Raw genomic sequence first — 22,601 nt, forward strand, 5'->3', positions numbered from 1 at the left:
TGGATGAAAAGGTTATGTGCTGCGCAGAGCTTGAGATATCCGTGAAGCAAGTTTTTGAAATTCGACCTTGGCACCGAGACGAATCAATTCAAAGTTTCTCCTCCGCCATTCCGATGTATATGCATCCACCCGCTCCTTCTCTTGGTTGTACCAGTGTCTGTTGAACTCGGACAATGCATTTTCTTTGTCTAGGGACGACGCAGATTCAGGTAGGTTGGAGAGAGCGGTTTCTTTGGCAGCGTAATATCGGACGTTATTCTGGAGATGTTTAAAGTCAGCGGTCAGTCGGCGTTTGTGAGTTTTCTCGACGCACGTCTAGCCAAAAGTCCTGGTGGAACGCATCCAGTTGTTGCCGTTGCAGTTTGAATTGCAGCTCAAGGTCGACTGGGGTTCGCGAAGCGTCGTGAAACTCGTTGAGGGAGTAAGGGTGGCGGAGGAGGGTTGGCGCTGTCGCTCGCGGGGCGTCGTCATAAATTATAGGACGGATGTGGGATATTGGGTGTGGTGGTGCGACGCGGTCCAGCCTCTTCGTTGAGGCGTGTATACTTCGTTTGAGGACATGGCGAGCGGCAGCGTGAGTTGGTGCCATGGCCAGTGATGGTAAGAGGGAAACCCGGTGTGAGAAGCGCGCCGTGAATGTCACACGATGAGCTCATATTGAAAACCGAAAGTCTAGTGTATATTATCGAGGTATATACATTGTCTAAATGAGAATGTCTATCCGAACCACTGCCAGAACGAAGTTTGAGGACGGGGTTTGGGGGCAGGAACCTGGTTCAACAAACCGAGGTCCTGTGCAATGTCGAAGAACAAGCCACCTTCCGTGGTCGAAGCAGCTGCAGGTTTTTGAGTTTGAGATTCAGCACCGCCAGCAACTTGGGACAGAGGTGCTGGATCTGTGGCATCAACAGAGGCATGAGCTGGTCCTCCTCCAATATGTGTGTTTGCTCCTGCCACGACGACAAGCTTGGGCACAAAGTTTTCTCCAGGTCCAGTCGGTACTCCGGTTCCGATGTAGTCTGGAAGGAAAGGCTGCAAGGGTTGTGAGTGTTGGCTTTACGAGGGTGTAGATTTGGTTCGTACAACTGGGGCTCCGCGCTCCGGTTCAGGGTGGAAGTCTGGGATTTTGATGTTCATAAACTCTGCAGCAGCAGTAGCTGACGATTCGTTGCTTGACGCCGTGGGTGCAGCAGTGGCAGCGGTCGACGCTTGTCGGGAATTGGAAGGCGACGGCGCCTGTCTTATCGAGTTGGCTTCATATTCCTCTAGTCTCTGGATAAGCAAGGCCTTGGTTCCTTTTCTTTGGCTGGTTTAATGGTGGTGCGTTATGAGAATGAAGTGGGACGTACGAGGACAAGCCGCGTGCCTTTGCTTCCTTGCGAAGTTGAACGACGGTTTCGTTGCCCCAGGAACGGGTGAGCAGCACGGACGAGGCCAAGGAACGCCTTGACAACAGCTGAGCAGGCCGGCGACCAACAGTTGCAATTCTAAACATGTCGAGTCCGGAGAAATAGAAATTCAATACTTCTCTCAGTTTCGACCCGCTGACCTCCGGGCCTTTCCCCGGACACGTGATGGGACGATGGCGGCTGAGTTGGGATCATCATCAAAGGGGTGAACGCTCTGGAAGCTGCTCGATGTTGATAACGTCGACGACGTTGGCCTCGTTCAGGACGCGTGTTGTGTCGCTGTGGTTTGACAGTATTCTATCTATCGCCTATATCGAGCACTGAATCGTCGCAATCTCGGGGCTCAGACTGATTGGAACTGATAATCCGGGACCAACACCAGTCTTTGCCTCGTGTTCTCATCGTGGTCCTCTGGTTTTACCCTGGAATATGACCTTTTGCGTGTAATTGCTTTGGAAATCACATCAACCACACTTCCCTTTTTCTCTGGTCATCATGTTACTCTCACCAGCGTACGCGTTTCTTCCCAACTTTCAGTCCCGTTTCTGTTTCTTACTCGACCAATCTGTTCGGCCTTCTAACCAGGTCTTCAAACCACGGCGGCCTCCCTCCCCAAGGCTCATCGTTCTGGGGGAAGTTCAAGCCTAAACCCAAGGAACCAGAACTTCCACCAGCCGCGATGGCCGTCGCCAGGACAAAGCTATTAACCTTGGTCTTCGCCGATATGGAGACCATCCGAGTGGTAAGCAGGGTCTGCTGTTCTTCATGTCCCTCTCATATTAACATCCCGTTACCGTAATAGCTTCCAAACTCGTTCGTCGTAAGTCTTGATTGCTCGGACACCGTCGATCTTGCTCATTTGCCGGTGTAGGAGTTGGAGGCGCTCGCCAGGGACTGGACCAAGCCCCCTCCAGATGCCATGTTCACGCTTCGCGTCCCAGTCGAGTTTGTATCCTTCCAAGCTGCTGTGCGTCTCCCCTTCGATGTCCCCTGCGATGCAACTGCTGACTCGTACTCCAGCGACTGGTAACAGGGCCATATATCTATGTTCGTTCGATTCATGAAATCGGTGGATTCATCTAACGTTCGGATCTAGTTAACAGGCGAGGAGTCATATCAAATCGCTACTATGGGTGTGCAGGGTCTTCGTGTCGAGATTGTCAGTGATGGTCCTCCGCCTCCAGACGAGCCTCCGTAAGTCCTGCTCTGCCTAACATATACGACACTGCTAACATACCCCACAGCCCACCACCGTAAGGCCTTCACAGATCATATCAGTTTATTCAAGTTGTTGACACTTTCACAGCCCTCCTCCGGTTTTAGAAATGCCTGCTTCGTTTAATCTAGAACTTACTCCCGGGCAAATGGTCGCACTTGACGTCACAGTCAACTCAGATGAGCTCGACATGGCCCGGATGGAAGACGGAACGACTGTGGATGGAATGTTCTGGGGAAAGCTCGATATCGTACATCAAGGCGATACACACAAGATGGAGTTTAGCGGTGCCAGGCTACCACCGAACGATGATGTTCTCACGCCCGAGTTCATGGTTGACACCCGAATCCTGCGCAAGCTTCCAATTGCTTGCAAGCCATCAACAGCCAAATGCAACCTCATCCTTCTAGCGCCCGCTGTTCAATATTGCGAAGTCACGCTGTCGTTCTCACCGCTATGGAAGATTGGCATCACCTGGCCACCTGCTGAACCTATCGCAGAGAATAAAGTCAAGTACTTTTTGCGGGTGAACCCTGGTGGAGCTTTGGAACATTTCGAGCAAGAGATTGTGACGACGGCTCTATACTACGAGGCCATGTGAGTATCTCTTTTCTCTTCAAAGTACCGTCACTCTTAATGTCGACAGTCCAAACCCGGAAATGGTAGACCCTCATGAATTCATCGCACCTCGGAATGGCTTCGCAATGTCCTTCAAAGATTTCATCCCCCATCTCAACAATGTACTCGACCAACTGGGGATGTCCCTACACGCCCGCACGAATTTCGTTAAGTACGTCACCTTTCGTCACGCCCGTGGTATCCGCTTACTGATCCCGAAATAGCAACAACATGTCGGCGTTTGCTTCACACAAGAACATCGCCTACCGTTTCCTTGGTCCATCGAAGATTGCAGCCGCCATCGACATCACTGTGACGAGTGACCCCTGCGTCTTCACCCGCATATTCCTCATCTTCCGTGGTGTCAGTGATGACGAGATGAGCAACTTCGATACTGCGGGCGAGAAGGAAGCCAACAGTTATAATTGGCGTGAAACAATCGGCTGGTCAGAGGACTCGAAAGATACCACGGTGTTCCGGGTGTTGGAAACGACGGTGCTCGAAGTATCATGACATTCTCGCCCACAACTCTCTATCTTATCTAGACTCCCCTTACCTTTCTTCTTTATCGACTGTAGTAAGATATGTAGCCTTATATCCCTTCCTGATGATCCCCTTTCTCTTGCTTTCTTCTTGGATTCAGCTTTATCGTTATCATTTCAGGCTGTCCTTTTGCTTTCCTGCTGATATATTTTGTAATCTACTAATTGTACCTCTCAGAGAACTCTCGCTTGTATGTAACCCTTCATTCTGCAGACTCTACAGAGACAACTTGGACGCTCCCTTGGGCGCGCTCAGCCAGAAAAGGCAACCCCGACTCGGAGGGCGGGGGCGTGACGCTGAATCCACGTGAGTTGTGACATCGCGCTCCCGCGTCACTCGCGCTGCCACCAATTTGACAAGGCTTGCACCGTTTCACTTTTCACGCACCGCAGAATGGTCAAATTATCGGAATAGTACGTGGGTTTCATGAAGAAATAAAGCTTTCTCTGAATACTCTATAGTGAACTCGAGCGTGAGGCTAACATCGCCCGAAACAAGTTGCTGCTCCAGCAGCTGGAGCTGAAGGCCGCCGTCGACGACCTCGGCGTGTCCAAAGCCAAGGCGAAATCAACCGCGAAGCCCATCCAACCAGGGAAGAGGGAGAAGAGAAAGAGGGAGCCAGAAGCAGACTTGCCGCGTCGACAGTCTGCACGTCTCCGGAAGGCGGTTATTGATCCTAATGAGTCTCCACAGAAGCGCCGGAAACGCGAGGTAAGCAGGGCACTTTTGGACGCGGTTTTTCGTCTCTGGAACCAAGAGTATTGACATGCATTGTAGAGGGAAGAAGAACTTCAGCGCCGTAAAGAGGAAGAGGAGAGGCTGAAGCGAGAGGAGGAAGCTCGCAAAGCGTCGCGACCCCGGCATAATAAGCTCGATCTTATTGCTCTCGTTGAAAACGGTCCGGAAGATATCGAAAGCTTGTCCAAGTCTATGAAGGACATTCCGAAGGATATCAAGAAACGCGTCCCCGATTTTGATGACTTTGTTTACGAGGATAACAAGGAAGAGGAACGTCTGGTAGCGGAGTTGAGGAAGAAGATGAGTGGACTCAAGGTCCATGCTCGCGCCAAAGTGACTAGGAGTCGTGTTTACTGTGCCGCGTATCACCCTGAGGTGACCAAGGACTTGATCTTCTTTGGAGGTGCGCTACTATGCCTCGCGTTGGACTTGTTACTCATGTTGCTTCAGACAAGGAAGGTGCTCTCGGTATCTGGGACGCTCGTGCGCCCCCAGAAGAAGACGAAGACGCGAAACAGAACGAGGGGGAAGACCGTGAAGGTGGAAGATATTGGCGAATACAGCTACATTGGCCTGCAAATGCAAAATCCTCGATCTCGAGCATAAAGGTGGACCCCATTGACCCTCACAACGTACGTCGCAGCATTTCCTCCTCGTCTCTTCATAGCCAACGGTATTCTCTTTTAGGTTTACACGAGCTCCTATGACACCACCGTCCGAGCGCTCTCATTTACCACCGGCGTATCGCGTGAAATATTTCACTCGGATAACCTGGTTAACTCCATAGACCTCGTTCCCTCTGGCCACGAAATGTGGCTGTCGGATACCTCAGGCTGGGTGACACACATTGACCTTCGAGAGTCCAACCAGAAACATAAGAGCTTTCAGCTGTCGGAACAGAAAATCGGTTCAGTAAGCGTCAATCCTACCTTCCCCAATTTCTTGGCCACTGCTAGCAACAGTCGGACAGTCAAGTAAGTGCCTTGGCGTCTCAAGGTTTATTTGGCTGACGGACCAAAAGAGTTTGGGATGTGCGAAAGCTCAATACTGCTCTAGAGGACTTTACCGACTCTGAACCGCAAGACTCCACTATAATTGACGTGAACTTGGAGGTTATTACCGAGTTCGCACAGTCGGACAAGGGCAAAGGTTGCCTGCGAGCGGAATGGCAACACGATAAATCTGCTACTGCTGCGTTTTGGGATCCTCGGGGTCGTCAGCTCGTCAGCACCAGCTATGACGATACACTTCGACGTAAGTACTTCCCTCACATCCTCGTAAACCGATATTTATTGACGTATCGTGTAGTGTGGAATTTCAATAATTCCAAGCTATTCAAAGAGGATGCACCATTCCCCTCTTCAAGACCGTTTAGCCGTATTAAGCACAATTGCCAGACTGTGAGTCTACATGGCCCATCGAGTTGCCTTATTCTTACAGATTATGTTTAGGGGAAATGGGTGACATTGTTGAAAGCTCGATGGACCCAGAACCCGGATGTATATCCTTACTTCACGGTATGTATCCCACTACTAGGTGGTGTCGAAGTTGCTCAGGGTTGATACAGATTGGTAACATGAACCATTCGGTCGACATTTACTCGGGCAAGGGCGACCATATTGCGAGCCTTTCGGACCCCAGGAGGTACGTCCGATATTTCTTATCCCGAGGAAGTCACACTGATGGTGTGTACCCAGAATTACTGCCGTGCAGGCAGTCACCTGCTCGCACCCCAGTGTAGTAGAGCGCGTTGCCACAGCCAACGCGAGCGGTCGCTGTGTCCTGTGGGCCCCCAAGGACCTGTAACTTATTTTTGCCTATTTCCGTTCCTCTTATCCTTGCTTTCCTTCGCTTTGCCATCCCATTGGTTTGCTCTGTATATTAAACGTATCTAGATTGGAATAAGATTATTAGTCGTTTCAGACGTAAAAATCTGCCATATCGTCGTCCTCAGGCGGTGGGGGTGCTGTAGGCTGGGGCTGGGGTGGATTGGCTTGCTTGGGAGCAGCTGGTTCTTCATCGAACCCCCCGATCTCATCCATGATGTCCCAATCCTCGTCCATGGAGGCGTTGGTCGCCTTCGGCTTATTTGTAGGCGCACCTGCACTACTAGGCTGGGCGTTCATTTCGAGGTCATCGAAATTCTCCCAGAGCGACGGGTTGTCGAAGGGATCTACGTCCATCGTGGCCGAGGCTGCTGCACCCGATCCTGAAGCCGAATTGGACTGCGCTGGCTGTGGGTTTGTTTGACTGTCGTCCCTAAAGAGAGCGTCCAAGTCTTCGTCGTATAACCCTTCGTCTTCATGCTCTGAAGCAGACGTGGGCGGTCTGGAAGGTGCTCTCGACGAACTTGGAGCATCCGACGTGGGTGCTTGATCTTCGTCCATCCGTCCATTGTTCTCTCCGTCGTCACTGTCATCGTCACTGTCAGGGTCGTGGAGAGTGTGTACACCTTTCGCTTCGTCTTTCCATCTTGATAAATGGCCCTGGGTTGCGGTTAGGATGGGTGTGACCTCGTGGAAAGTGCATGGAGTACCATGAGCATCTTTGTCCTGCATAGCTTCTCTATTCGGGTCACAGTTTCGCGGAAAGGGGCTTTGGGATACATTTGATGAGTCCAGAACTGGTATATTTGGAGTAGCCTGTTCAGGTCTGAGGCCTGGGACGCGTCAGTACATGGTAAAACGCGTCTTGTGCACGAACAACACGTACTTCATGGCCTTTACCCTTGGGTTTGAAGTCTTTCACGTCCTTGATGAGCTTTGGGAAACCCTTGTCACTAACCAGGAGGCCCTCGTTCAGGTTGACTGGCTTCCGCCTGGGCTTTTTCTCCTCCCCATCCCTCCCCTTCTTGGACTTGCCGTCCCTCTTGTCTGGATCGTCGCCGCCGCGTGTTGGAGAGCTACTGGGCATGATTTGGTGAGGGGTCAATGGTGGGGGCGCGCTGCGCTTCATCTCTGCTGCAAGCTTCTGCTCAATTTCTGCTGCACCGCGCCACTCGAAACTAAAGTCCTCGTCCATGCCAGCTAAATTCTCCATCGCGGCCATGCTGACCTCGGTGGGTGCGATCACTCCAGAAGTTGCCTCGTCGTCATCCGAGCTGCCTCCAACGGCGCGTCGCCTTCTCTTTGCTGGCCGTGGCGATCGTCCATCCTCGTCGTCGTCCGAGTGAGGTGTTTTCTGACGTTTTAGCACGTCTTCCACGTCATTGTCGTCGTCGAAAAGGCTTGCGAGTGACTTGTCCATTAGAGAGAGCGCGTTGTTGATCCTTGTTGTGGTGGACGCGAAAGGAATTGGAAGCGCACTGCACGTGATGGACGGCAGCGATCTCTTTTCTTTTCCTCCAGTGCGATGTCGACGACGAATACAAACAACGGTGACCAACCCGACGTCAAGCAGGGTATTGAATACTGGGAGAATCAGCCTGCAAGCTACGATGGAGTTTTGGGAGGATTTGGAACTGGGGTAAAGACTCATATTCCTCTAAACGATCCAGACATTCCATCAATTTTGACTTCAAGTCTCTACCGCGTATCGAATCTTTAGGATCGCGACTCTTTCTCTTGAACCTCTTCCCAGAACTGTCGACTGTGCCTTCAGCATACAAACCCCTCAAACCTGTTGCTCCTTCCATTCGCGTCCGGGCGCTAGATGTCGGTGCAGGTGTTGGACGAGTGACTTCAGACACTCTGCTACCTCTGGTCCACGATGTGGTGCTCCTGGAACCGGTAGAGCCTTTTGTCCAAGAAGCTCTCAAGCGAGCTAGAGCAAGCGCAGCTTCGTCGATAGTCACGACCACGCCCGGCGAGCGGACATACTGGCCAGGCCTCGCAGATGCAAGCAAGAGCGTCACTATCCTCCAAGGAACGCTACAAGACTTTGACCCTCTCAACCCTCATCGCGTGACCTTTCTGGATCGCGTCGGATACCAGCCGTCTCGACCTGCAGACGATATCGGACAGGGCTTTGATATCATTTGGTGCCAGTGGTGCTTGGGCCATCTTTCGGATGAAGATCTTGTTACGTTCTTCGTTCGATGCCGGGCTGCTCTGAAGCCTCATCGGCGTAGCCTAGTGGTGGTCAAGGAGAATCTATGCCCGGATCTTCCTGGACCAGAGCCCATAACGGTATTTGACGACCAAGATTCGAGCCTGACAAGGTAAGCAAGGATCCCCTTTATCTACCAACTTGGGCTCATGCAATTCCGCTCTACTAGGTCCGACCTTGCTTGGAAAGCCCTGTTTGCTAAAGCCGGATTCAAAGTCGTTCGAGAGCAAGTACAGGAGGGTCTGCCCGAAGGACTTTATGTCGTCAAGATGTATGTCACCGTCGTACAAATCTTCTCTCGAACCCCGAGTTCTGATTATTGATGTACAGGTATGCGCTTCGGTAAACAGCCGAACGTTGCAGAACTCCACAACAATGATAAATTTCGAAGATGTATGACTACTCAGATACATGGTGTATGAAAGCGGGAGACGTAAAAGAAAACAACTAGAATACAGTGTGAAAGGGTGAAAGGAGTGACAGAACGACAGACGAAAGCGGCGTGAGCGTGAAGGGGTCGTGTCTCTATAGTACAGACGGACGACAGAATTTTCGTATTTTCGTGCAGCCTCTCTATTTCAAGGCGGCGGCAGCGGCGAGGAGACCCGTAGCAGCAACAGGCTCTGCCCTGGAGTCGCGCTTCTTAGTGGAAAGATCTGATCGCTTCTTCAAGCCAGGGAACATGGACATCATAATGTAGTCCAGCTCTGGCCAGATCTCGTCGGAAGTGTTTCCGGTGAGACTTCGAAGAGTCAGCTTGGCTGGGCGATGGATGGAAAGTTGATGGGGATGCAAGTGGGGATTTTCGGGAGGGGGAATGGTCTGAGAAGCAAGAGCCTCGTAATAGGCCAGAAGAGGGGAGGTCGAAGCATAGAATGCTTGCAGTCGCTGAGCAAAGATTTCCTGAAAATCTGGGGGTTAGAAACCGAGCTATGCATGATTGGACAATGCACTCACAGGATTGTCATCTGGGCGCCTAGTCAGTGGTTCTCCCGTAACGTCGTCATAACCCGCGACTCGAGGGGGGTTGTAAGCAGTGTTGTACACACGACCGGAAGGAAGGTGAACCCAACGGTCAGAAATTCGGCTCAAAATAACTTCATCGGGAACGTTAAGATTGACCACCAGGGTCAGAGGAGTATTTTGGGTTCTGCAATGAATAAATACCCTAGTCACAGTGACCATGTACGAGTTGTCACTTACCTGAGGTGTGATTCGAGAAGCTGCCCCTGTCTCAGGGTTCTGGGGAAACCGTCCAGGATCCAGTGCTATTTGGAGACACGGTTGAGCAACGGGGACGAGTGAATAAGACGGGAATGGCTGCGCACCTTATTGTGCAGAGTATCCAGCTTGCTTGTGACAATCTTCAACATAAGTTCGTCGGGCACCAATCCGCCACGGGCCATGATTTCCTCCGCCTGCTTCCCAACCTCGGTCCCTTGTGCGATTTGCTGCCTCAAGAGGTCGCCGGTGGAGATGCTGAGCAGGTCGTACTTCTTAACGAGCCTGCTAGTTAAGGTCCCCTTCCCTGCAGCTGGCTTTCCGAACATGATCATTCGGACTGGTCGTTCGTCCCGGTCGTCGAGGGTGCTGTTGAAGCCATTCAAGGACGAGGAAACTGCGCGACGGGAGGCGGCCGACGATGTGATTGAGCGGTACGAGCTGCAGGACGTGGAGGGCGATTGAGACTGAAGAGCAACGATGCTGGACTTTGGCAAGCGCTGGGAGGGACGGGAGGCATGGCGAGCAGCAACTTGGACGGCGTTGAGCCTGAAGAGGTTGGGGAGCTTCATGGCGGAGCTGTGGGTGGTGTGGCGGAGGAACGACCGTCTCGTCGCGGGTATTTAACCTCGGACGAGAATTGACGGAGGAAAAGGTTCTGGCCCTATTTTTTCTGTGCCACTCCGAAATTTCCTGATGGCGCAATCACCAGGCCCTGTCATGGCGTCACAAGTTCTCTGCCCCCGGTGATCCTGTCCCCAGAAATGCAAATAAACATGTCGTGGTTGCCGGTATACAGCGCCTACCTACTACAACCAGCATTGCTATCTAACCCGTACGGAATCCCGCTGCCCTCCGGAACCATGGGCAACGCGACCCGTGAAATCGTCTCCAGCGCTAGACTAACAAAAAATCTAGAACTAAACGAATCACATTGATTCGGTTTAAATTGCCGATGTCATGGACGGCTTGCAGCTTCGCATTAGCAGGCAACACTTGGCTTGACCGTGACATTCTTATCACTCCCCCATCCTATCAATTCTCGCATTCGCAGCACCCCCACCACACCTCGAACATCACGCGACGAGTCTAGAGTCGCCATGATAGCAGCGGCGACCTGGTCGACGTGAATCGGAGGTAAGGTCAACGCGTTCGCGATCGAATCTAACGGTGATGCTTCTTCCAAAGAACTTGACGACTGAGGAAACACGGACCCTAGTGAACGGAGGATGGAAGAAGGCGCGGGGAACCCTCGAGGAAGTTTACGATGGACTGCGGCCGAGACATCAAGCACGGTCGCAATGGGTGTCGTCAGTGGCCTTAAATGAGCATGGTACACCAAGCCTTGTTTGAAAAAGATTTTGCACATCAGAAAAGTGACAAGGGACAGGCAGGTATCATGGCACTCACTCGGTCGAATGTAGACTCCTCTATAATCGGGATTTTCTCGCATCATCTCTTCGATACGTTGCTCGGCCTCTCGTTTCGTTTCAATATACCTTGCAGGCACTATGGGTCGGAAAATATCCTCCGCAGAAACATATACAAAGGGTCGAGGTTGGTTTGGAACATTCGACGCGGTCTTAGAAGACTCGAGGAATGATTCGCAAACACGGAGAGCTGTTCGAAAAACAATAAGCCCCATTCCTACTCCACAGTCCGAGCCTTGTGATGAAGTGACGAACCAGAATCGCGATTTATGCGCTCGTAACTTCCCTGCTGTTCTTCAGCTACATTTCTACGAAGAGGGTTGCTGTCCTGTCCCGTTCCCAGGAAGCTCTTCACGAGAGCAGGCACGTTGCCTTCGCGGATAGCGCGTTTGTACGCGCCGTCTTCGAGGAGGGTTCCAAGCGTGTGTACGACTCCACCCACACCCTCGAACAAGTGGGCGAATGATTGAGGGTTAAGGGCATCCCCTTTATGCCAGTTCACCTGATTATTGGGTCACATTCCGAGGGGTATAAATCGGGATTTAAGGGACTACCTTGCTTGTCCAGGACGGACTGTGACCTTTGGGAGTGCGGTAAGGGTTTCCTGAGGAACTGAATAGAGATCAGTAATGTGTTTCAGGAAAACACAGGTGATTTTGGAAAGTACCTGACACTGGTCACCTCCAATCCTTTTGCAACAGCTGCTCTGCACACCGCCGAGCCTTTTACAGAGTGTCACATCCTCTTGCGCTGCGGTGAAGCAAGGCACAAGAACATACCTATAAATCCATTTCCGCCAACAACGAGAATCTTTTTCAATGAAGTTGCGAGGCTCATCTTGTAGCCATGAAGTCCTGGGGTGTGGAAGTTGCGTTCGTCGAGGACAGAGTTACCAGGTTGATGACGCGCGCCGAGAGTCCCGACGCGAGTTCGAGGCCATCAGATCGGAAGAAGTTGCTGGACTTTGCAGATGAGCGCTTACATCGAGAGGTTGTTACAGTGCAGAGTATTGGTATTAAAAGACAACAAGGATATATTACATGTCAAAGTAATTATAAAGGAATATACTCTCATGTCATTTTCACCCTGAACAAGTATCGCAATTTAACTTGAGAAATATCGTAGACGATATACTGTTGTCGAGGTTAGAACTTGGTAAGCTCTGTCAAAAAACGCACCAACTCACTTCATTGTACTGCAGGTATAGACCGCTGTCGCTGCTGTTGCCGGTTATGTTGTCCTTTTTGCTCGAGACCTTCGGAATCTGGACACCCTCTAGGTCCTCATGGATGATGGATGCGTCCTCCCACTCCAATGGAACGGTGCGGCCCAGTCCTTTCGTCGCAATTGCACCGCTCTTCTTGGAGTTGGTGGCAGCATAGTAGTCTGCACCTTTCGACTCGTACATCGGGTCACCGAGTTGGGCTTCGCATAGCAGCAGCAGCCCAGTGTTTGCAGATATCTAGAGCAGTACTATGTCAATTGGATGCACTGCTGCGATGGAAGGTGTTGCCTTACCTGAGGGTAGCAGTAATTGGCACTCTTAGAGACAATGTCCGCAAGGTAAATACCCTTGTCGAACATGTACCCACTGACTGGGGCTTCGGGTGGTGCGATACGCAGACTACAAAATCAAGGGTCAGCTCAAGCCTTGATTCACAGGCAAATCGACCTACCCTTGGGAAAGAATACCAGAAAAGTTTGTTGTTCGACTACCGTGCCACAGAAGCATTCGGTTGTCATTCTCGTACTCGTGCCATTTCTTCTCTTTCCATCGAGCTTCTTCCGAGTCTCGTCGGATGCGGAAGATCTCTTCAACTTGCAGCTTCATGTAATGGGTATGGCCCTGGGTCTTCTTGACGTATGCTTCGAGATATTTGTACTCTGAGGACGTCTTGTCGACTGCACAAGTGTCAGACGCAGACTCTCGGTAATTGCCACAAAGTAGAACACTCACGAGGGATGGCCTCGTTCAATCCCAGAGACGCGAATTGCTTATCGACGGGGTGGACATCACTGTCCTTCACACTCGCTGTCATAATTTCGGTGCTGATCTTCATGTCGATCAAATTTTCAACGAGCTCTGCCTCCCGCTTCAACATACTTTGGTCTCCAATAACCGGTGGGACGCTGCGACCAAAGTTGTGTGGAATAACAGTGTAGTACCGGCTGCTCAACTGGCTCAAGATCTGCTGGTACGAGTTGCCGTATTCGCTGAAATTTTGAACGGCATTTGCTGGGTCTCCAATGACCTCGCCGATCTGCTTAAGCAGGTTGAAGCCACGGAGAATGGTGTCCTTTGACAACTTTCCAAGAGGAAGTTTGTTGCTGTCATAGGACATGGAAGCCATGGTCTGCTGCATGAAGGAAGAGTTGAAGATGAGTTCCATGAGTCGGACGAGTTCTGGCGCAATAGTTGGTTTGGGAGGTGGTTTGGAGTCCTCTGCTCCAGGTTTATTAGAGGTCGGTGTGGTTTCTTCTTCTTCGTCGTCGTCGTCATCGTCATAGTTTCGTTCCTGTCAATGCCATCAGTCAAGTGTCTGCTACACCGGGAGAGAAAGTCGTTCCGTACCAGGTAGGCGTACTTCTTGTTTCCTCCGAGAGCCTCTTTCCGCTGAGCCCAGGATTTGCCTGACACTTCTCAGCATCTGTCGTGGCGCATCAAGAAACAAACATACCAGTTTTAGCTTTCATCTGTTTATCGAAAACTGATTTCGCAGCGGGAAGCGAAACGGATTCAGCATACATTTTGCTTTGCCCGCGGTCTCCCACACGTCCCCATCGACAGAAGACGGCATAGGTCATAGGAGAATTGTCCCTCTCCAGTAACTAGGAACAGAACGTCAGAAAACAACAGAGAGATGATAGTGACAACATACTTGACAGTAGTAAAATTTGTTGTTGTTCCTTCCGATCTATTAGTATCAGGACAAGGTCAGCTTCTCCCTGCGGTTGGCACCGAAAACGACTCACGTCTGTTTGGTTGAGGGTGGCGTCCCAAGCGACCCCAGTCTCGTCGACGTAGACGTGATGACTGCCTGTGGATTGCATCCCTGAATTAGATTCCTCTGTCAGCAAAAAGACCAACCCTCGTACCAGCAAGGGGGCACAATTCGTCGACAGGAGCCTTCCCCTTCCTGATGACGGTCTTCATCTTGGGCGGTGGTGGTGTCGGTTCCTTCTCCTCTTCCTCCTCATCTTCGACGTCTTCCATTTCCTCGTCCTCAGAAACAACCTTTGCCTTGGACCTGGGCTTCGCCTTCCCCTTGGCGTTGCCCTTGGGAGCAGCGGTCGTCTTCACCTTCTTTGCCGGTGGTTCGTCGCTGTCCGCATCGTCAGCGGTAGCAACGGCAGGTGCAGCAGCCTTCCGCTTCGGCCTGGTACTGGGAGCAGGAGGTGGGGGTGGTCCACTAGAAAGAAGATAGGAGGTTTCGTCCTCCTTCTTGCCGCCCTCGATGGAATCCAACAGCCACTCAAGGGTGACTATGGGCGTGCCAGCATTGTTCGCAGCTTTGACTATTCAAGTTGGAACGAATTAGTTCGCGCGTAGACACAATAGGAGCGACAGGAGTACCTTTTGCGGAGTTCTTCTTGACATCCGCTTCAGTAGAGACTAAATGCGTGGTAGAATCTACAGTTTTGGAGAACGTTCCTCCATTGTCAGCGACGAGCGCTTCAATCTGGTAGCAAGCATCCTGTGAGCTCCTCGAAGTTTCGATGCACGTTTGGGTGCTCGTACCTTGGCTGGGGTGATGACAGGAGCGTTAGAGAGCTGAATTGGATAAACAAGCACACCAGCGCTTACCTTGATTGTAGCCTCTATGCGTCCCACTGGCAGCTATGACGAGATTAGCAAGGGCGGACATTGGCGCCTGTAGATAGATTTGAGAGGAAGTGGGGAGTAACAAGATACGTGGGGGGTGTTGGATGAACGTAAACGGGCGTAGGCGCTTTTATAGACAATTGACACGCGCACAAGGGGTAATGTTGGGAATGCGCCGTTCAACCGGTATTGTACGCGGTGATCTTGACTCGGGCGCATCACGGTTCCTTTAAACGGTCTTGACTCAACAAACGGCGGGACCGACTGATTTGGCCGCCATCATGCGCATCATATCCTAATACGGAAGGCCCGACTCTCCCCGACCGTGCAGAATGAATCATGAGATGATTCACATTGCGAATTCTACAACATGCGGAGCTGTTCGAGTATACCATTTCAAATGACATACAGCGGTATACATCATCCACCGGACATTCTTCTATGTTAACGAACGGGTGCATAGGCACAAGAGATAAAAAAAAGGGAAGATACATAAAGAGGTTTTGGCGGCTAGGCCAAGTAGAGAAAGGCGAAAGAAGGGAACGCACGGGTGACCCGCAGGATCCGTGATGAATAGGAAGGTGAGGCATGTCTCAATTTGTCAAGTCTTCAAACCGACGCGATACTCCGCTACCAGCGTTTATACATAACTCCATGAAACTGTCCAAATGGTCGTTAGCAGGCTGAGGGTGATATCAGGGCATGCCGTCGGTTAAAAGACCTACTCTTGACAATGCCCCTCTCGAGGTCCGCAATCTTCATGAAAGCTGCTTCAGACAAGTCGATCGAATTTGAATTCGTGCAGGTGGGGCAGGCGTCAGCGATCATGACTGTTACTGTCTGCCTATATGTCAGGAGAGAGCAAGTAGGGCGAGTAGGAATGGGCGAACCTTCTTGTTCTCGAGGTTAGTGATCTTCACCCGTTTACCGCACTCATGGGAGATGGCATTTAGATTCCCGTAGCGGTGACCATCTGGCAAGGGAACTGATTCAGCTGCTTCAGTGGAAGAACTGTACGACCTGATTTACCGATAGCAGCAATCATGTCAGAGTCACTATGGACTTTGCCACAGGCTCCAGCAACCCCGTGTTGATAGTAATAGGTGGCACTAGATATCCTCAATGAGACAATAATGTTACATAGAAGACCCGGAGACACGTACAATCCACCTTCGTAAACCTTGACAGCAGCGCTTTTCGCGGACGCTGATACATAGGACGGTCTTTCAGTCTCCGCCATCGCAGAATCAACAGGCGCAGTGGAGGGGTCAAGAGTGGATTTGGATTCGCCTTCGGGGTCGTCGGTAACGGATCGCGTGGCCCTCGCGCCCTCGTTTTCATAGTCATCTTCATCCGCCTCGTTATCGCACTCTTCTTCGGGCTGCGAACCACCTTCCGCCGGAACCGATGGTCCTTGGTCCGTTTCAATCCCAGGGGAAGTTGGAAAGCAAGCTGCGAGCCTCGATGATGGTTTCTCTTCCCGCTATTGATAAATAGTATTAGTAACCAGGGCATCGTTGCCTGGAGCTGGTCGACTCACGAGAAGTGGATGGCAGCACTGAGCGAAGAAGGGGCTATCGTGCTTCGTGTGGCAAGAGAGGGCCAGATAACGAGCATGGTATGTGTCGTAGGGCTGTTATCATCCACTGAGATAGAGAATCTCCTTCCTTCAGGGAAAGGACGAACCTCGAGTAATGGTGTATTCCACGCAGGCGGAGGCCCGGCGCGAGGAACAACGGCTGCAAGAGCGGACGAAAGGGTGGAAGCAAGGACAGTGAGCTTGGCAAGAGGGAACATAATGGCCAAGGATCGTTGGCAGTGAGCGATAAAGAATGGGTAGCGAGGACCCGGACCTTTATGTAGCAAAAGGGGGCGTGGCTATAGCAGCCTCTAGAGGCGTATTCCACTCTGAAGGAAACGGCCCTTCTGAACGGAAAATGTACAAGCAAGAGCCGCAAGGAGACAGAAAGAGGGTGACCGGACGCCAAAATGCCCAACAGACTCAAGATTAGAATGGCTTCTGACCTTGTAAGGCTGTGGAGAGAGCTTGAATCGCTCTCCTTTATACCTTCAGTCCGTACTCGTCTTCGCACCATGAGCCTTGGACGAGTTAGCGCGACCTGCCAGTGCCTTCCCCCTTCGCTGTTCTTGATCAGCGTCAGGTCGAGTCATGGCGATTGTGCGCCATGAGAGGGAAACTAAAGAAGACATCAAGACAAGTCGAAGCTGGACAAATGGTACCGGGGAAGAAAGTCGAGAGATTCTCCAGCTTTTGCGGCCCAGTTGGTAATCAGCACCTAGTAGGTTAACAAGTGCCAAGGTTCGTAGCATGAAATCATGATCGGTTCGTTACATATGACTGGAAGAGCAAAGGCCGACAGAGTCCTCGGCGAAAACAGTAGCGAGCTTGTTTGGCACCATGTGCAGGGAGCTGTGTAGGTCATGGGTAACCAGGAAAGACCCCTAAAATCGAGCGCTAACGGATTAATGGGCTCAGCATCGATTCTCGGCAATGGCCGTGATGGGCGTTCGAGGCCAGCAAGCGTTGCTCTGCGTTGCACTGCTCCGAGTTTACGACGAACCACGACTGCGACGACATAATGAGCGGTATTTACACAAACTCTCTTGATTGCGATCATGTTAGATGTAACATTTCAATTGTATAGGTTATAACACGCAAAATCCATTTGCATCTACGCATTCTTTGGATACAAACCCTTTCGATGACCCAACGCCCCAAGCGCAACCGCCGTCTTTCCCATCCCCATCGGACGCTGCCAGACTTGAAGAAATCCGACGAAGAGAGCAGGATTTGGAACGCCGAGAGGCAGAGCTTAACAACAGAGCAGAGCACATTCGCCGCCATGGCAGGAACAACTTTCCGCCCTGCACGTACCTTCAACTTGATCATCCCTTTCGTTATTCTCACATGACTATCGCTTTCCAGTCTTCCCCTTGATTTTCCATTCCATCCCGGATGAGATTCCTGAAGTTTCCCGACCCTTGATCACAAGGCTGTTCCAGCTTTGGATGGTCTTCATTGGTACCCTCGCACTAAACATGGCGGCATGTATCGTCCTCTTGGTCGGCGGTGGCTCTAACGCTGGAGCTGGCCTGGGAGCCAGCATCGGGTACGTGACTACGCGGGTGTCACTATGAGAAGCGCCAGGGTCTGATCGCTTACCCCAGTTATCTCCTGTTCATGCCCATTGCATCATTCTTGCTTTGGTATCGGTAGGTTATTCCCCACCTTCCTGAGCTTCGGCGCTAAACCAGGAACACAAAACAGGCCCATCTATAATGGCTATATGAAAGTAAGCAAAATTCTCTTCAAAGGAACTCGATGCGACTAATAACGCCGACTCAGAACCAATCGTTGTACTTCTGTGTGTAACGAATCTCAGCACCCCCCAGGTCATTGGAACTAACCGGCGTTTAGATATCTACTTTTTCTTTGGAGGGTTCCATTTACTCTACAGCATCTACATGTAAGTAACCATCTCGAAGACTTCTTCCGCTGCGCCTTACTTTCTCCACCAGGATTATCGGTATCCCTGGGTAGGTGCCTCTCGCCTAAAATCCGAGGCCAGAAGTTGCAACTCAAACGGTTTCCAGTACCGGCTCGGCTGGACTCATCTCGATGATTGAGAGCTGGGGCAAGCCTGCGATTGTCTCTGGAGTGTTCTGCACACTCGCCACCGTGGGCTGGATCCTCCAGGGAGCTGGTCTTACCTTCTACTATCTCCAGGTATGTCATTCCCGTCAACCGCGATTAATGTGCGCAAACGATACGTGTTTAGATCTGGCGAGAACACAATGCGGCTGGACACAGTCTCGACAAGGTGAGATATGTTCGATGATGGATTTTTACCTCTCCCTGACAATCTATTTCCAGGCGAAGCAGGAGCTTGCCGTGCACGGCGCCAAGTCATACTTCTCCCGGGGATGAGCAGGATCCGACTCCTGGGCCAGGGACTGAATTGTTTGATTAGTCGCGTAGTTCTGATACATGCGTCTCTTGGACCCTTAGAATGCAGAGAGAGAATGTACATAATACGGCGTATGTCTGAAGCAAGGCAATGCAGGGTCGTTGGAGTTTGGAACAATAAAGCAGCGGTGCAGCGCAAGGTCAGTGCACTGCGTCGGAGTTTGAAATTGATGATGAGTTAAAAATGAGCATTTGCCGGCGTTGATGACTTCTTCCTAACCCACCACATTCAAAAAGGTTTGTTATTTCGCTGCTCATCGCTGTCGACGACGTGCTCAGATCATGTCCTTGCAGCCCAAAAACCGTTTAAAAAATATAAAAAAATCTTTTATATCAAGCGGTTGCATTATTTCTTCCCTTGTGAGTAGTCTTCTTCTGGCACTCAGATCAGAGCTTGGAATTCATCAGCGAGATCTTGTCGTTTGCGTCGCAGAAAAAGCCAATAAAGCAGTAACGACTTTCGAACCCGACCAAAACACAATCAACATGTCTTCTCCTTCTGTTGCAACTTTGGACGCTGCTCCTCAAGTCGTTGCTCCCGATGCTGTTTCCCCGCCCGTTCCCGCTCCTGCACCCGCTCCGGCTCCCTACAACCCTCCTGCACCCGCCTCAGTTGCTTCGGTGCCCTCTGCTTCCCTCTATGTCGGAGAGCTCGACCCCACGGTCACTGAAGCCATGCTTTTCGAGATTTTCAACATGATTGGCCCAGTTGCCAGGTATGCACTCCCCAAACGCCTTGTTTGACAAACGCATGTTGATCGGTTCTTTCCAGCATCCGTGTCTGCCGCGACGCTGTTACTCGTCGCTCCCTCGGATATGCCTATGTTAACTATCTCAACGCTGCAGATGGTGAGCTTTTTCCTTATCTTTGAATCAGTGAGCAGCCTCTGATTCATCGCCTCCCAGGTGAGCGCGCCTTGGAACAGCTCAACTACTCGTTGATCAAAAACCGCCCATGGTATGTTCTTCTTTTTCGTTGGGGTAGGGTCTCGCCTCATGTTCCCCTTCACTTGCAATCAGCCGGATCATGTGGTCTCAACGTGACCCCGCTCTTCGTAAGACGGGTCAGGGCAACATCTTCATCAAGAACCTCGACGAGGCCATCGATAACAAGGCTCTTCACGACACCTTCGCTGCCTTTGGTACCGTGCTCTCGTGCAAGGTCGCTACCGATGAGACCGGACGATCCAAGGGTTACGGATTCGTCCACTACGAGACCGCTGAGGCAGCTGAGAACGCCATCAAGGCCGTCAATGGAATGTTGTTGAACGACAAGAAGGTCTATGTTGGACACCATATTTCTCGCAAGGTTAGTGACCCAAGGATGCACCCGAGGGCTTTCGCTGATAATATTTCCAGGAGCGTCAATCCAAGTTGGAGGAAATGAGGGCCCAGTTCACCAACCTCTATGTCAAGAACCTCGACCCCGAAGTCACCCAAGATGAATTCATCGAACTGTTCAAGAAGTATGGCAACGTTACCTCTGCTGTCATCTCCGTCGACGAGGAGGGCAAGAGCAAGGGTTTCGGTTTCGTCAACTTCGAAACCCACGACGAGGCCCAGAAGGCAGTCGATGAACTCAATGACTTCGAGCTCAAGGGCAAGAAGCTATTCGTCTCCCGTGCGCAGAAGAAGGCCGAACGTGAAGAGGAACTTCGCAGGAGCTACGAACAGGCCAAGCTTGAGAAGCTCAGCAAGTACCAGGGTGTCAACCTCTACATCAAGAACCTTGAGGACGATGTCGACGACGACAAGCTCCGCGCCGAGTTCGAACCTTTCGGTACCATCACCAGTTGCAAGGTCATGCGCGACGAGAAGGGCCAATCCAAAGGCTTCGGCTTTGTCTGCTTCTCCTCCCCTGATGAGGCTACCAAGGCTGTTGCTGAAATGAACAACAAGATGATTGGCACCAAGCCGCTCTACGTCTCACTTGCTCAGCGCCGTGAAGTACGGCGCCAACAGCTCGAGAGTCAGATTGCCCAACGCAACCAGATCAGGATGCAACAGGCTGCTGCCGCCGGTCTTCCTGGCAGCTACGTCAACGGCCCTCTGTATTACCCTCCTGGACCTGGTTTCCCTCCTCAGCCCCGAGGCATGATGGGTTACCCCCAACCTGGTATGCTCCCCCCTCGTCCTCGCTACGGCCCCAATGGCCAGGTTCCTGTTCCCGGCCCTTACGGCCAGGCCCCTCCTCCCCAAGGTTACGGCATGCCTCCCTATGGTGGACAGCGCCCTCCTCGTCCCCAGGGCGGTCCTCGTGGCGGCCCAGGTGGATCTCCCACTCATCCCAATGCCCCCATCCCTCGCTCCAATGGCCCCCAGAACGGTGCGGGCCGACCCCCGGCTCAAGGCGGTCCTCGTGGCCCTGGTCCCGCCAATGCTAACCGCCCTGGTGGTGCTCCTCGTAGCGGCGCTCCTGCCCCCGCTGCCGCTGCTACCCCAGCCAAGGCTCCTGCTGCCGCCCCTGCTCCTGCTTCACCCGGCCCTGCTGCTGATGTGCCCACTGTCACTGCCGCGCAGCTGGCTGCTGCTGCTCCCATGGAGCAAAAGCAAATGCTCGGCGAGGCTCTCTACGTCCGCATCTCTCCGTGAGTACTCGCTTTCTACGCTATGTTGAAACACCGACTTAACCATTACTATAGTACCCAACCCGAGCTCGCTGGCAAGATCACCGGCATGTTGCTCGAGATGGACAACAACGAGCTTCTTCACCTCCTTGACAATGCCGAGGCTTTGAACGCCAAGGTTACCGAAGCTTTGTCCGTCTTGCAAGACTTTGGCAAGGAGGAGGGTGCCCCCGCGGCCCAGTAAATGGCTAGCTAGGCGTCTCGCGTCTTGGGTATCTCAACCCGTCCACTCATTTCATTCTCGCTTGATGCTTGCGGCCGTTGCTTTCAGGAGCACGTCTTCCCCCCTTCGTCTTCGGTTCCATGTCTATCTACTTGCGATCTGTTCATGATCGACGTTGGCGTCGCTTCTTGACTCTTTCAAGATATCACGAGTATATGCTGTCGTATGCGGCAAGCGCATTGTTGTTGTAGTTTTATGTCGGGTATTCGTTGTCGTGTACATTGCATATTGTCCAGGGAATAAGAGGTGATGCAAACGCCAATTGTACTATTATTATCGATGTCTTCTGTGTAAGCGTGCGACCAGTGGTCAATGATTACGGTTTCTGGTCTACATACGGTCAAGAGCTTCAAGCGGCATAGGTCTATTCATTGCTCCATGTCAACGTCTAATCTTTTGGACGCATACACGATATGTATCCGGGCAAATAATGGCGTGGATGGATAGTATAAATCATGCTGGGCATCCCGGATTAATGTGTCGACTTCATCAGCAGTTTTAGGCGCTTGAGGATGGTTGGAAGCCATTCTGGAAAGGAAGAACGGCCGCATAGCCGGAAGTAAAAGCTCGTAGTCCATCCACTGCAGTTGGCCAACGGTAAGGAGGTGAGGGTCTGTATGAGTTTGTCAGAACAGATGGTAGGACATAAGAAGCAGGCACTTTCCTCTCGGCCAGAAACCAACGGGAACATTAGCTTGTCGAATGATTATATTCTCGA

The 22,601-nt window shown here is 51.7% G+C and overlaps 12 protein-coding genes across 12 annotated transcripts; 5 read left to right on the plus strand and 7 right to left on the minus strand.

The window, feature by feature from the left end:
- Window positions 1-12: 12 nt before the first annotated feature.
- On the minus strand, window positions 13-589 carry CC1G_04192 (hypothetical protein; the record flags this gene model as incomplete). The annotated part of the gene is made up of 2 exons (XM_001833161.1): window positions 13-258; window positions 314-589. 2 exons carry the CDS (start codon window positions 587-589, stop codon window positions 13-15), a joined length of 522 nt encoding a protein of 173 aa, XP_001833213.1.
- Window positions 590-657: 68 nt separating this feature from the next.
- Window positions 658-1,495, minus strand: CC1G_04193 (hypothetical protein; the record flags this gene model as incomplete). The annotated part of the gene is made up of 3 exons (XM_001833162.2): window positions 658-1,032; window positions 1,084-1,300; window positions 1,350-1,495. 3 exons carry the CDS (start codon window positions 1,493-1,495, stop codon window positions 718-720), a joined length of 678 nt encoding a protein of 225 aa, XP_001833214.2. The 3' UTR covers window positions 658-717.
- A 409-nt stretch (window positions 1,496-1,904) lies between these two features.
- On the plus strand, window positions 1,905-3,966 carry CC1G_04194 (hypothetical protein; the record flags this gene model as incomplete). The annotated part of the gene is made up of 10 exons (XM_001833163.2): window positions 1,905-1,921; window positions 1,995-2,151; window positions 2,212-2,229; window positions 2,281-2,376; window positions 2,430-2,456; window positions 2,506-2,603; window positions 2,654-2,662; window positions 2,716-3,222; window positions 3,272-3,415; window positions 3,468-3,966. The coding sequence occupies 10 exons, from the start codon at window positions 1,905-1,907 to the stop codon at window positions 3,754-3,756; spliced, it is 1,362 nt and encodes a 453-aa protein (XP_001833215.1). The 3' UTR covers window positions 3,757-3,966.
- A 213-nt stretch (window positions 3,967-4,179) lies between these two features.
- On the plus strand, window positions 4,180-6,330 carry CC1G_04195 (hypothetical protein; the record flags this gene model as incomplete). Its single annotated transcript, XM_001833164.1, has 10 exons — window positions 4,180-4,199; window positions 4,248-4,497; window positions 4,564-4,927; window positions 4,975-5,156; window positions 5,212-5,498; window positions 5,546-5,778; window positions 5,833-5,924; window positions 5,976-6,041; window positions 6,092-6,168; window positions 6,222-6,330. 10 exons carry the CDS (start codon window positions 4,180-4,182, stop codon window positions 6,328-6,330), a joined length of 1,680 nt encoding a protein of 559 aa, XP_001833216.1.
- A 113-nt stretch (window positions 6,331-6,443) lies between these two features.
- CC1G_04196 (hypothetical protein) lies at window positions 6,444-7,770 on the minus strand (the record flags this gene model as incomplete). The annotated part of the gene is made up of 2 exons (XM_001833165.2): window positions 6,444-7,166; window positions 7,237-7,770. The coding sequence occupies 2 exons, from the start codon at window positions 7,768-7,770 to the stop codon at window positions 6,444-6,446; spliced, it is 1,257 nt and encodes a 418-aa protein (XP_001833217.2).
- Window positions 7,771-7,875: 105 nt separating this feature from the next.
- On the plus strand, window positions 7,876-8,894 carry CC1G_04197 (methyltransferase domain-containing protein; the record flags this gene model as incomplete). Its single annotated transcript, XM_001833166.2, has 3 exons — window positions 7,876-7,989; window positions 8,046-8,683; window positions 8,741-8,894. 3 exons carry the CDS (start codon window positions 7,876-7,878, stop codon window positions 8,892-8,894), a joined length of 906 nt encoding a protein of 301 aa, XP_001833218.2.
- A 250-nt stretch (window positions 8,895-9,144) lies between these two features.
- Window positions 9,145-10,364, minus strand: CC1G_04198 (adenylate kinase; the record flags this gene model as incomplete). Its single annotated transcript, XM_001833167.1, has 4 exons — window positions 9,145-9,474; window positions 9,529-9,721; window positions 9,775-9,839; window positions 9,900-10,364. The coding sequence occupies 4 exons, from the start codon at window positions 10,362-10,364 to the stop codon at window positions 9,145-9,147; spliced, it is 1,053 nt and encodes a 350-aa protein (XP_001833219.1).
- A 410-nt stretch (window positions 10,365-10,774) lies between these two features.
- Window positions 10,775-12,059, minus strand: CC1G_04199 (mitochondrial protein; the record flags this gene model as incomplete). Its single annotated transcript, XM_001833168.2, has 6 exons — window positions 10,775-11,136; window positions 11,203-11,412; window positions 11,478-11,724; window positions 11,777-11,834; window positions 11,890-11,944; window positions 12,002-12,059. 6 exons carry the CDS (start codon window positions 12,057-12,059, stop codon window positions 10,775-10,777), a joined length of 990 nt encoding a protein of 329 aa, XP_001833220.2.
- Window positions 12,060-12,367: 308 nt separating this feature from the next.
- On the minus strand, window positions 12,368-15,264 carry CC1G_04200 (poly(ADP)-ribose polymerase; the record flags this gene model as incomplete). Its single annotated transcript, XM_001833169.2, has 13 exons — window positions 12,368-12,373; window positions 12,409-12,684; window positions 12,741-12,846; window positions 12,899-13,124; window positions 13,180-13,738; window positions 13,795-13,853; window positions 13,901-14,051; window positions 14,102-14,137; window positions 14,196-14,260; window positions 14,319-14,738; window positions 14,797-14,902; window positions 15,028-15,060; window positions 15,199-15,264. The coding sequence occupies 13 exons, from the start codon at window positions 15,262-15,264 to the stop codon at window positions 12,368-12,370; spliced, it is 2,109 nt and encodes a 702-aa protein (XP_001833221.2).
- Window positions 15,265-15,685: 421 nt separating this feature from the next.
- Window positions 15,686-16,842, minus strand: CC1G_04201 (hypothetical protein; the record flags this gene model as incomplete). The annotated part of the gene is made up of 6 exons (XM_001833170.2): window positions 15,686-15,705; window positions 15,771-15,885; window positions 15,936-16,018; window positions 16,075-16,154; window positions 16,209-16,528; window positions 16,732-16,842. 6 exons carry the CDS (start codon window positions 16,840-16,842, stop codon window positions 15,686-15,688), a joined length of 729 nt encoding a protein of 242 aa, XP_001833222.2.
- Window positions 16,843-17,768: 926 nt separating this feature from the next.
- On the plus strand, window positions 17,769-18,994 carry CC1G_04202 (hypothetical protein; the record flags this gene model as incomplete). Its single annotated transcript, XM_001833171.1, has 10 exons — window positions 17,769-17,937; window positions 17,993-18,176; window positions 18,235-18,279; window positions 18,335-18,359; window positions 18,413-18,431; window positions 18,485-18,533; window positions 18,586-18,603; window positions 18,661-18,793; window positions 18,846-18,887; window positions 18,941-18,994. The coding sequence occupies 10 exons, from the start codon at window positions 17,769-17,771 to the stop codon at window positions 18,992-18,994; spliced, it is 738 nt and encodes a 245-aa protein (XP_001833223.1).
- Window positions 18,995-19,519: 525 nt separating this feature from the next.
- Window positions 19,520-22,151, plus strand: CC1G_04203 (polyadenylate-binding protein; the record flags this gene model as incomplete). The annotated part of the gene is made up of 6 exons (XM_001833172.2): window positions 19,520-19,749; window positions 19,806-19,882; window positions 19,940-19,991; window positions 20,054-20,342; window positions 20,393-21,621; window positions 21,676-22,151. 6 exons carry the CDS (start codon window positions 19,520-19,522, stop codon window positions 21,842-21,844), a joined length of 2,046 nt encoding a protein of 681 aa, XP_001833224.1. The 3' UTR covers window positions 21,845-22,151.
- Between the last annotated feature and the right edge of the window lie 450 nt (window positions 22,152-22,601).

The sequence above is a fragment of the Coprinopsis cinerea genome, assembly GCF_000182895.1.
Source record: "Coprinopsis cinerea okayama7#130 chromosome 2 map unlocalized cont3.2, whole genome shotgun sequence".
Classification (NCBI taxonomy): domain Eukaryota; kingdom Fungi; phylum Basidiomycota; class Agaricomycetes; order Agaricales; family Psathyrellaceae; genus Coprinopsis; species Coprinopsis cinerea.